We start from the raw sequence: 12,751 nt of genomic DNA on the forward strand, positions 1-12,751 counted from the left end.
GGTTTCAAGCTCTTCAAGAAATTCAATGATAAAACATAAGTTTTATTCATTTATTACTTGCATAAATACTTAAATCATGGTGGCATAAAATTACACTGCTGCATTTGCACTTTACACGAGCATTAAGAACATAAATTCTAGCCAAATATGCAGAAAGATGCCGTCAAGGGATTCAAGAGAAAAATGTCTCCAGTTGCCATTTCTTTCTCCAAAATGTACCCATCAAAAGTATTAACGGAAGAAATCTCACGCCAAATTTGTTCGTTCCTTCCCAGCATCCTTTGGCTCATCCTACTTGTTTTGTCAATCTGAATCGTGTCTTCTCTTTTCCTTGTGTTTCTTGTGCTTCCTCTTTTCCTCTGAATCACGAGAATGTCTCTTCTCACGCTTGTCATGTCGCTTCTCTTCGTGCTTCCTTTTCTTTCGGCTACGTTCATCTTCAGACTCCTCTTTGTCGTTCCTAGCAGATGTGGTTGGCACAGAGATGTTCATATTCTCAACTGGTTCCGACTTCAGAATGGAAGGTACACTTGATTCTTCTGACGGACGAGGCCCCCTGTAGATGTGCCAAAAATGTATCATGAAAATAGACCATAAACTCATTCTTTCTTCAGTTTTTTTATCTTGTTTTGTTTCATTTATTTACTTGTTGCACAGGAGGTTTCCATGTTAATCTACTTATCTCCTCTAAAAAAAATAAATATAAAACAAACAATATGAGAAATGCTTGGAACCAAAATCTGATGGACTCCCTCTGCCTAAGGGGTGGAAGTAGTTGTATAAGAAAAACACATGGGAGACTCCTTTCATGGTCAGAATAAACAACATTGTCATACTTTACTTGGGTCCTGGAAGGTAGCTTTAACACAATTCAATCTGTAAATTTCAGTTTGTACCTCGAGAAACCGAGACCATGAACCTGAGCTGCTTCAGCATGTCCAGCTCCCAAGTCTTCCGCAGTAGAACCTCGTTTCACAAGTTCAGCAAATTCATGTTTATCCAGGCGATTGCCTTGAGATTTTGTTGCACGCTTTGGAGCTAAGCCCAGAGCTTCCCTCATGGCCTGCTCTTCTTCTTCCTTGATTCTTCGTATCTCTTCTTTCATAGCATCCGAATTCAGATCAGATTTTTTATCACGAGCATACCAGTGGAGGTCTTTCCCTGCAAGAATATTAATTGAAATAGCATTTGAAGTCTTCCAGAACAATAGTTGACCAGATGTAAACTGTAATGCATATTCCCCAGATACATATGTACAGAAAGAATATTGCAAAGTTAACCATTTAAGGCAATAGAACTTTAAGTGCAAATTAAAAAAAAAGTCACTTTTTAGTAGAAGCTGCAATACTTATGTAAATTTTTGTGGATATAACTGCATCACAATAGCTATTGATCACACAGCCCAGAGTAGAAAACCCGAGTCAACCAAATTTAATATTCTGTTATGAATAAAGAAAATAGCTATTGCAATAACGCTATAACTAAATGGCTTCATCCACCATACGCCACTTACCACCCGAAACTTAAGTGTCAATTCAACAAAGTTCCTCTCAAATTCAAGCAGGATTCAAGATCCAAGAAGTTCTGCTTGTTAATGAGAGAAAAAAAGATGGGGAAAAAACGTAATAATATTTGCAGAAATGCCTTTGTGTACCTAATTGGTATAGAAATCACATATAGATTGCCTGGATAGAATGTCTGAATTATTGATAGAGTGCAGCAGATAGTATCTAGTATGCTCACAACTACTACTCTTCATATTGTCACTTGTTAGGGAGATACAAGCAACTATGCTTTTTGTCCTCCCTGGGGAAAAGAGTGGAAGGAGAGAGAGGATAACATATATTCAACGAAACAAGTAGCCAATAAACCTAACGTGAAATATAAAACGCAGTCTTCACAAATTGCTCACTGAAAAATGGGCCCCGCACTAGAATATACATGGTTACTTAATTGGATGGTTCAAAATGGTTCGTACTTCACAGCATTTTACAGAATTGGAAGTTCAAGTAACTTCAGAAACAAGCCAAGAAGTGGTTTTAGTGGGTCCTTCTCCATTGTAGCTACCAACAACGCAAAAGGCCACATGGATCAGAACATGTATTTTCTCACAGCCTAGTCCCAGGTTTAGACTGTTCAGCACCAAAAAATCAGCTTACCTACATACAGCACCACAGACCAGGCTAGTTGTGCTTCTAGTCCAGCTTAGCTTTGGCTAAAAAGACCAGCGAGAAGTAATGTCCACAAGGTTATCTGATTCCCTCTAGCTCTCTATCAGAACAAGAGTATTCACCAAGAAAGCACTCTAGATTCAGTCCACCAACCATTGGAAGGAACAAGAAATACAAAAAGTCAGCTACAAGCCTAAAAGTTTCACATTCATCAAAACCTAAATTGTATATATTCAAGTCCATATTAATTCTAGTAAGCAAATTTAAGGTCTAGAAGTTGGTTGAGTTTGTGTGAAGTATAAATGCATTACGTATCCATTCAAGCTCAACAATAGAGGTTCTACTCGGTAAGCCATCGAAACCACTATTGATAGCATAGTTAATACGACGCCCCGTGGTTATCAACTAAGGTAAGGAAAAGAAAATTGAGAGCTCAGGATAAGGATCAGATAAGGTAACCAAAGGCCCACAGAGAGTAGCTACACTTCTTTACTCAATGTTTTGAACTTAAATAGTTACAAGCCCGGTGAAACAGAGATAGACGCTAGCATGAGCACGCATTCACATGAATACATACTTAGAGAGAAAGGAAGATAGAATTTTACCTTTCTGCCATCTTCCAACAGGTGCCTTGATACTGTGACCAAGATAATTTTCTCGGTGTTTATCAACTTTCACATCATCCCAGCTAAATTCTGCACAGGGGAGAAACCAACATTTCAAAAATTCATGAATGGATACAAAGAATTTTCAAAAACTGGGAAAGAAAAACCATAGAGGGAAAGGATAGGAAATTAAGATCATGTGGACAAGGTAAACCCTACATCGATCTACAACTTCATCTCAGGGTTATTCATGTATATAACTACCAACAGTTTTCCTCCTAGTATGCTCATCTTGAAAGTCACATCATTAACTGGATTTTTTACAGAAACAATTTGGTATTGTACAAGATGAAGAGAATAAATTAATCACTTTCTTACACCTAGGGCTCCTTTCAGGACCTCTTCAGATCAAACCACTATGGCCTTATCCGAAACTATTTACGGCAACTGTAAGACTACCATGTTTTTGAACAATTAGGTAATCCACAAAAATTAACCACTAGCTACATGGTGGACGGATAAATAGACAAGAGTATCCAGATTTCCCAAGAAGTTGCATATTTCAAATGAAAATTTAAGGATACTAGTAACTAAAATCAAATTTCATGAAGTCAAACCGAATTGCTAGGAAACCTAGAAATTAGGGAAAACAAAGCAGAAAGGCAGAAAGGGCTTACGATCACGGCCACCGCGAACTCCACCTCTGGTCGGATGGTACATATTTCTTCTCTATATGTATAGCTTTCAGTCTATGCGTATATTTTAGCGTATTTCGATCTGCAGGAGATGATTATCCAAGTTCGAGCACAGATGAGGCCGAGGGCTTAATGAAACGAAAAGGAAAAGGAAAAGGAAGGTCTGCGAGTTTGCAAAAGAACCCCTGAATTTATACGTAATTAGAGAAAAAGGATATTTTATTTGTGTAATGGGATTAGGAATACTTATACCCATTTCCTAGGGCTGCTAATTTCCATAAATATAGGAATTAGACATTTTTCCAATTACCTATTGTTTTAATTATTTTTAATAAATTCGGAATAATTTTTTTTATATATATTGCTAAGATCATTTTACAAAAATTATAATTTATAATTATAAAATTATTTACTATTTTAAATGCATTAAATAAAATAAATATCAATATAAAATAGCTAAATATGTGCTATCAAAATATAAAATATATAGTATAAAAAAATGAATTTTTAAATAGTTATTAAATATAATATAAAGTTATTCATATTTATTTATATATTTTATCAAATATTACTATAGTATAAAGTATTATATATTAGCACATGTACCATGTATTGTTGTAGTTTTTATTTTCGAGATATATATATACTACAATATATAAATAATAAGTATTTATTAAATTAATTTAAAAATATGAGAACATTCAACAATATATATTACTAGTGCAAAATTCTTGTCAAGGTACGGAAAATATTTTTAATTTGGATTTTGACTATAATAATAAATACTCAAGAATGCGTACTTATAAGATTGAATAAAAAATATTTATATTTGTATGAATATAAAAAAATATCCTTCCACACTCACTAACGGTTGACGACACTGCCATACTCTTTTTTTTAAGTCAAAAACGCCCTTCATAATAAAATAATTAACTTATTCAACTTTTCAAAATTTATAATAATTGATAAAATATTATTTATTTATTTTATTAATATAATGTACTGATTTATATATTTTACTCTTATTTATAATATATTTTAAAGCATAAAAAAGTATTTATGATATGTATGTAGGAACGACGTGACACAACGTCTAGTAATAGAACTACCTCTATGTAGTGATTCTAATAAAAATTCGATAAAGTATCAATTTTTTGGAATTTAATTATTATTAATTATTTAGGAACAGGTCTAGAAAATCATAGTTTCTTATATTTTTCTTAATTTAAATCATTGTTTGCTTATGTTATAACGTTGTGGGTGGAACGTGGTCCACTTATATTTTGTCTCTTATGAGTGTTCATACCTTGATGTACGCTACTTACATAATAAAAATACATACTTTAAAATAAATAATGAACATGTGCTTCAAAATAAAAATAGATAAGGTAAATAATTACTATAAAGCAAACATGTGTTTTAAGAATAAATAAATTAAACTTATAGACAATTTAAATTTTAAAACATAATTAGTATTTAATAAATAATTCAAAGGTAAAATGATTAAATAAAAAGAGACGACAAATGAGAGGGATTCATCAGTTTTGAAATGCCATGACAATATCTTTTATCGATACTGATTTTAATGCAGTTCTTTATTAAGTATATATAAAGAAAAATGTGAAGGTGGAAAGAGCGTTTATTGTGCCAGTGTAGCGTAATTTGTGCTAGAGAAATCTTCAGCAAAATATATTATAATTTCATATTATTACATATAATAGATAATAACTGAATTTATGTTATTGATACTTCAAATCAAATGAGTTTTTGTCTGTGCAGTGCCATTTATGCTGGAGAAATCTTTGGCGAAATATATTATAATTCTGTATTATTGGATTAATGAATAGTAACTAAATTTATATTAATTAATGATATTTCGAATCAAAGGAATTTTAATTTGTTGGATAAATTCATATATTTTGGATAAATGTTCTTTTATATACTTAAAAAAAATAGATAAACAAATAACATTGATTAGATTAAATTTTGTTAAAATGCTAGTGCATATGAAATTCATCATAAATAGTGAAAAATAAAATAAAAACATTTTGCTGCATGTTTAAAGACAAGAAAAAAACATATATTATTAAAAAAAATGAATATATAAAAACAATCAATTTACTAAAACATATTTTAATTAATATAATTAAAATTAATTAAAAAATTAAAAAAAAATCTGCTATTTCGCTTCTTTTTCGCCGGAAACTTAGAAAACCAGAAACTTGTTTTTAAGTTTTCGGCGCCGTCCGGACAAATTTCCGACGGCCAATGGTACCATTAGATTCCTCTCCTCATGACAAACATTTTCATACCTTCAATTTGAGTTTTCGTCAATCATAGAGAGTGGGCTCAAATAACGATCGTCGAATATGTTTGCTGTCGATTCGTCTCCGTCTGATCGAATCTCGATCACAGACCAATACAATCAGACTCGTCTCTTCAAAAAAGATTCTAACGAGACCAGCCTCATTAAATTTGATAAAAAATATATGAAGATATGATAAATTTAATAAAATTTCGTTGCCGGGGATGAAATTTTGGGGGGAAAGCCGGGGTAAAGGGGTGGGAGCAAGTGTAGGGTAAGGGGGTGTGTTGGGTAGTTAGTTTTTTTAATATATAATAATAATAATATATTTTTAAATAATTTAAATTATTTATATACAATATAAGTTAAATAATTTATTGAATTTAGATTTTTTTTTTAAAAAAATCTAACAGTTGAGATTAATTGATTAGATTTAACAATCAATATTTGATCAAAAAAGATCCAACGGTCATTAAAATAGGAAATAATATATATTAAGTAAAGATATAATGGTCATTTTCTAAAAAATTAACACCGTTACTTGAATTTAACGGAGAGGGGGCGATTGAGCTGAGTTTTAAAAAATACATGGGAGCTTTTAACTTATTTTGAAAATAGGGGATCATTTTTGCAGACTTTTTAAAACACTGTGGGGTTTTATGCATTTTGTCTTTCAATATATTTCGATAGCAAGACTGGCCTTGGATTGATTTACTTAACTAGAGGGGATATAGTGAGAGAAAATGAGTTGAGGATTGATAAAATCTGATAAATGGCTTGGATGGTTATGATCTGTCAACCAATTCTTGAGAAGTTTTGTTGAATGATGCGCCTCTTTGTTCCGACTTTTTAATTTCCTTGTCTGTGCGTCTTTTTTTTTGTGTGTGTGGTGTGTGGGTGTGTGTGTTTATGTGGTGTGTGTGTGTGTGTGCATGTGCGATGTGTGTGTGTGTGTGCAGTGTGTGTATGTGTGTGTGTGCAGTGTGTGTGTGTGTGTGTGTGGTGTGTGGGTGTGTGTGTCTATGTGTGTCTATGTGGGGGGTGTGTGTGTGTGCATGTGCGGTGTGTGTGTGTCTCTATGTGTGTGTGAGTGTTTGTGTGGTGTGTGCGGGTGTGTGTGTGTGTGTTTTTGTGTGTGTGTGTGTGTGTGTGTGTGTGAGTGAGTGTGTGTGGTGTGTGGGGTGTGTGTGTGCGTGTGTCACGGTAAAATATGTTTTACTTCCATTTTGAACATAGAAAAAGTGAGGTGTTACTTTTATCTTCTGCGCCAACGAATGCCATCTGCGTCTTGTTACATTTGTCATTCTGCTTCAATTTCTAAGTCTTCATTTTTATCTAAACAACCATTTTTCTCATGCAGGATGTCAGTATAGTTTCGTAATATTTTATGCTCACTACGGGTAGTGTGTGTCTTCGTGGTCTGTTTATGCCCTTTGTAATATTTTTGTGTACTTGCGTAGATGTATATTCTTTTTTTTGTTTACCTGATATGAAAGAGTATTTATTGAAATGAAAAGCAATAACAGGACATGGGAGAGTTCATTGTCTCTCTTCTTTTTTACTTTTAATGTAAGACAAAATGCATGAAACCCCCCTATGTTTTAAAAAATATGCAAAGAACACCCTCTGTTTTCAAAATAAGCTAAAAATCACCTCCTGTTTTATTTTAGTCAGCAAAAAAACTACATTTTGTTAGCAACTAACGGAAAGTGGAGGAAACGCGCGTCTGCTGCGTTTGGTAGTCATTTTCTGCTGTTTAAATTCATATTTAATGATAATTTAGACTAAAATACCCCTATATGGGTCTATATAATATTCAAAGGGCTTTTTGGCTTATTTTGGGTCTTTGTTTTGTCATTTCAAACCCTAAAAATAAGAATTAAATTGCTATATTAAATTTAAATTTAAATTAAAATATTAAAATTCAAATAATTTTATAATTATTAATTATTAAATCTAAAATTATTTCTAATAAATTAAAATATATATTTAATTACAATAATTATTATTAGTTAGCCAAAAATATTTAATTATTATAATTATTTAAAATATTCTCAATTTACCAAAACATGTTTTAATTAATATAATTAAAATTAATTCAAAAATTAAAAAAAATCTGCTTTTTCGCTTATTTTTCGCCGGAAACTTGTTTCTAAGTTTCCGGCGCCGTCCGGACAAATTTCCGATGGCCAATGGTACCATTAGATTCCTCTCATCACGACAAACATTTTCATACTTTCAATTTGAATTTTCGTCAATCATAGAGAGTGGGCTCAAGTAACGATCGTCGTATATGTTTGCTGTCGATTCGTCTCCGTCTGATCGAATCTCGATCTCAAACCAACAAAATCAGACTCGTCTCTTCAAAAAAATTCTAACGAGACCAGCCTCATTAAATTTGGTAAAAAATATGAAGATATGCAAATTTTAACAAAATTTCATCGCCGGGGTTGAGATTTTGGGGGGGAAGCCGGGGTAAAGGAGTGGGGGCAAGTGTGCGTGTGTGTGTGGTGTGTGTGTTTATGTGTGTGAGTGTGTGTGTGTGTGTGTGGTGTGTGCGGTGTGTGTGTGTGTGTGTTTGTGTGGTGTGTGCGGGTGTGTGTGGGTGTGTGCGTGTGCGGGTGTGTGTATGTGTGTGTGTGTGCATGTGCGGTGTGCGTGTGTGTGTGTGTGTGTGCGTGTGCGGTGTGTGTGTGTGTGTGTGTGTGTGTGTGTGTGTGTGTGTGTGTGTGTGTCTATGTGGGGTGTGTGCGTGTGTGCGTGTGTGGTGTGTGCGTGTCTGTGTGTGTGTGAGTGTTTGTGTGGTGTGTGCGGGTGTGTGTGTGTATGCGTGTGCGGTGTGTGCGTGTGCAGTGTGTGTGTGTGTGTGTGTGTGTGTGTGGTGTGTGGGGTGTGTGTGTGCGTGTGTCACGGTAGAATATGTGTTACTTCCATTTTGAACACAGAAAAAGTGAGGTGTTGCTTTTATCTTCTGCGCCAATGAATGCCATCTGCGTCTTGTTACATTTGCCATATTATATTCTTTTGTATAAATATTAATAATTTTTTATTTTTTATTTAATCTTTTTTATTAGATTATATTGATTAGATGACACATAATATTATCAAAATAGATATTTAATATACATATTTTTACATACTTAAAGAAACAATAAAGAAAATGATAATATTTTTTATTCTATATTTAAATAAAACTTGATAGATAATATTGATTAATTTTTTTTTGATAAATCCAATATTTTTAATTTTTTTAGGATACATGGCGCTTAGGTGGATAGCCTCAATGATTCTGTTTTATTATATATAGTAAAATTTATAATTAATTTAATATTTTAAAATAATAATACGTATATCCTAATTTTTGACTACTCAAATTATACTTTATTTTATCTTTTCCCTGTAAAAAGCTTCTATTAGATCAGTAATTTTAATATTTTTTAATAATTTCACAATTTTTTTCTAACCTAATTTTTTCTTGAATTTAACGGAGCGGGGGCGATTGAGCTGAGTTTTAAAAAACACATGGGAGCTTTTAACTTATTTTGAAAATAGGAGATTTCTTTTTGCAGACTTTTTAAAACACAGTGGGGTTTTATGCATTTTGTCTTTCAATATATCTCGATAGCAAGAGTGGCCTTGGATTAATTTACTTTACTAGAGGGGATATAGTGAGAGAAAATGAGTTGAGGATTGATAAAATTCGATAAATGCCTTGGATGGTTATGACCTGCTAACCAATTCTTGAGAAGTTTTATTCCGACTTTTTAATTTCCTTGTCTGTGCATCTTTTTTTTTTTGTGTGTTAGTGTGTGTGTGGTGTGTGGGTATGTGTGTTTATGTGGTGTGTGCGTGTGTGCATGTGCGGTGTGTGTGTGTGTGTATGTGTGTGTGTGTGAGCAGTGTGTGTGTGTGTGAGTGTTTGTGTGGTGTGTGCAGGTGTGTGTGTGTGTGTGCGTGTGCGGTGTGTGTGTGTGTGTGTGTGTGTGTGTGTGTGTGTGCATGTGCGGTGTGTGTGTGTGAGTGTGTGTGCAGTGTGTGTGTATGCAGTGTGTGTGTGTGTGTGTGTCTATGTGGGGTGTGTATGTGTGTGAGTGTTTGTGTGGTGTGTGCGGGTGTGTGTGTGAGTGTGTGGTGTGTGCGGGTGTGTGTGTGTATGCGTGTGCGGTGTGTGTGTGTGTGCAGTGTGTGTGTGTGTGTGTGTGTGTGTGTGTGTGTGTGTGTGTGGTGTAAGGGGTGTGTGTGTGCATTTGTCACGGTAGAATATGTGTTACTTCCATTTTGAACATAGAAAAAGTGAGGTGTTGCTTTTATCTTCTGCGCCAATGAATGCCATCTGCGTCTTGTTACACTTGCCATATTATATTCTTTTGTATAAATATTAATATTTTTTTATTTTTTATTTAATCTTTTTTATTAGATTATATTGATTAGATGGCACATAATATTATCAAAATAGATATTTAATATACATATTTTTATATACTTAAAGAAACAATAAAGAAAATGATAATATTTTTTATTCTTTATTTAAATAAAACTTGATAGATAATATTGATCAAATTTTTTTTGATAAATCCAATATTTTTAATTTTTTTAGGATACATGGCGCTTAGGTGGATAGCCTCAATGATTCTGTTTTATTATATATAGTAAAATTTATAATTAATTTAATATTTTAAAATAATAATACATATATCCTAATTTTTGACTACTCAAATTATACTTAATTTTATCTTTTCCCTGTAAAAAGCTTCTATTAGATCAGTAATTTTAATATTTTTTAATAATTTCACAATTTTTTTTCCAACCTAATTTTTTCTTGAATTTAACGGAGTGGGGGCGATTGAGCTGAGTTTTAAAAAACACATGGGAGCTTTTAACTTATTTTGAAAATAGGGGATTTCTTTTTGCAGACTTTTTAAAACACAGTGGGGTTTTATTCATTTTGTCTTTCAATATATCTCGATAGCAAGAGTGGCCTTGGACTAATTTACTTTACTAGAGGGGATATAGTGAGAGAAAATGAGTTGAGGATTGATAAAATTCGATAAATGGCTTGGATGGTTATGACCTGCTAACCAATTCTTGAGAAGTTTTGTTCCGACATTTTAATTTCCTTGTCTGTGCGTCTTTTTTTTTTTGTGTGTGAGTGTGTGTGTGGTGTGTGGGTGTGTGTGTTTATGTGGTGTGTGCGTGTGTGCATGTGCGGTGTGTGTGTGTGTGTATGAGTGTGTGTGTGCAGTGTGTGTGTGGGTGTGTGTGTGGGTGTGTGTGTGTGAGTGTTTGTGTGGTGTGTGCAGGTGTGTGTGTGTGTGTGTGCGTGTGCGGTGTGTGTGTGTGTGCATGTGCGGTGTGTGTGTGAGTGTGTGTGTGCAGTGTGTGTGTGTGCAGTGTGTGTGTATGCAGTGTGTGTGTGTGTGTCTACGTGGGGTGCGTGTGTGTGTGAGTGTTTGTGTGGTGTGTGCGGGTGTGTGTGTGTATGCGTGTGCGGTGTGTGTGTGTGCAGTGTGTGTGTGTGTGTGTGCTGTGTGTGGGGTGTGTGTGTGCGTGTGTCACGGTAGAATATGTGTTACTTCTATTTTGAACATAGAAAAAGTGAGGTGTTGGTTTTATCTTCTGCGTCTTGTTACATTTGCCATATTATATTCTTTTGTATAAATATTAATATTTTTTTATTTTTTATTTAATCTTTTTTATTAGATTATATTGATTAGATGGCACATAATATTATCAAAATAGATATTTAATATACATATTTTTATATACTTAAAGAAACAATACAGAAAATGATAATATTTTTTATTCTTTATTTAAATAAAACTTGATAGATAATATTGATCAAATTTTTTTTTATAAGTCCAATATTTTTAATTTTTTTAGGATACATGGCGCTTAGGTGGATAGCCTCAATGATTCTGTTTTATTATATATAGTAAAATTTATAATTAATTTAATATTTTAAAATAATAATACATATACCCTAATTTTTGACTACTCAAATTATACTTTATTTTATCTTTTCCCTGTAAAAAGCTTCTATTAGATCAGTAATTTTAATATTTTTTAATAATTTCACAATTTTTTTTCTAACCTAATTTTTTCTTGAATTTAACGGAGTGGGGGCGATTGAGCTGAGTTTTAAAAAACACATGGGAGCTTTTAACTTATTTTGAAAATAGGGGATTTCTTTTTGCAGACTTTTTAAAACACAGTGAGGTTTTATGCATTTTGTCTTTCAATATATCTCGATAGCAAGAGTGGCCTTGGATTAATTTACTTTAATAGAGGGGATATAGCGAGAGAAAATGAGTTGAGGATTGATAAAATTCGATAAATGGCTTGGATGGTTATGACCTGCTAACCAATTCTTGAGAAGTTTTGTTCCGACTTTTTAATTTCCTTGTCTGTGAGTCTTTTTTTTTTTGTGTGTGAGTGTGTGGGTGTGTGTGTTTATGTGGTGTGTGCGTGTGTGCATGTGCGGTGTGTGTGTGTGTGTGTGTGTGTGTATGTGTGTGTGTGTGAGCAGTGTGTGTGCGTGTGAGTGTTTGTGTGGTGTGTGCAGGTGTGTGTGTGTGTGTGTGTGTGTGCGAGTGCGGTGTGTGTGTGTGTATGTGTGTGTGTGTGTGTGTGTGCATGTGCGGTGTGTGTTTGTGCAGTGTGTGTGTGTGTGTGTGTCTATGTGGGGTGTGTGTGTGTGTGAGTGTTTGTGTGGTGTGTGTGGGTGTGTGCGTGTGAATGTGTGGTGTGTGCGGGTGTGTGTGTGTATGCGTGTGCGGTGTGTGTGTGTGCAGTGTGTGTGTGTGTGTGTTTGTGTGGGGTGTGTGGGATGTGTGTGTGCGTGTGTCACGGTAGAATATGTGTTACTTACATTTTGAATATAGAAAAAGTGAGATGTTGCTTTTATCTTCTGCGCCAATGAATGCCATCTGCGTCTTGTTACATTTGCCATATTATATTCTTTTGTATAAATATTAA

The 12,751-nt window shown here is 33.8% G+C and overlaps 1 protein-coding gene across 1 annotated transcript; it reads right to left on the minus strand.

Moving 5' to 3' along the window:
* Positions 1-26: 26 nt before the first annotated feature.
* Positions 27-3,633, minus strand: LOC105179676 (leukocyte immunoglobulin-like receptor family A protein). The gene is made up of 4 exons (XM_011103326.3): positions 3,454-3,633; positions 2,777-2,866; positions 897-1,161; positions 27-556 (listed from the first exon to the last, which is right to left on the minus strand). The coding sequence occupies exons 1-4, from the start codon at positions 3,494-3,496 to the stop codon at positions 304-306; spliced, it is 651 nt and encodes a 216-aa protein (XP_011101628.1). The 5' UTR covers positions 3,497-3,633; the 3' UTR covers positions 27-303.
* Positions 3,634-12,751: the final 9,118 nt, after the last annotated feature.

This window comes from Sesamum indicum, linkage group LG4, assembly GCF_026168435.1.
Source record: "Sesamum indicum cultivar Baizhima isolate 11 linkage group LG4, ASM2616843v1, whole genome shotgun sequence".
Classification (NCBI taxonomy): Eukaryota; Viridiplantae; Streptophyta; class Magnoliopsida; order Lamiales; family Pedaliaceae; genus Sesamum; species Sesamum indicum.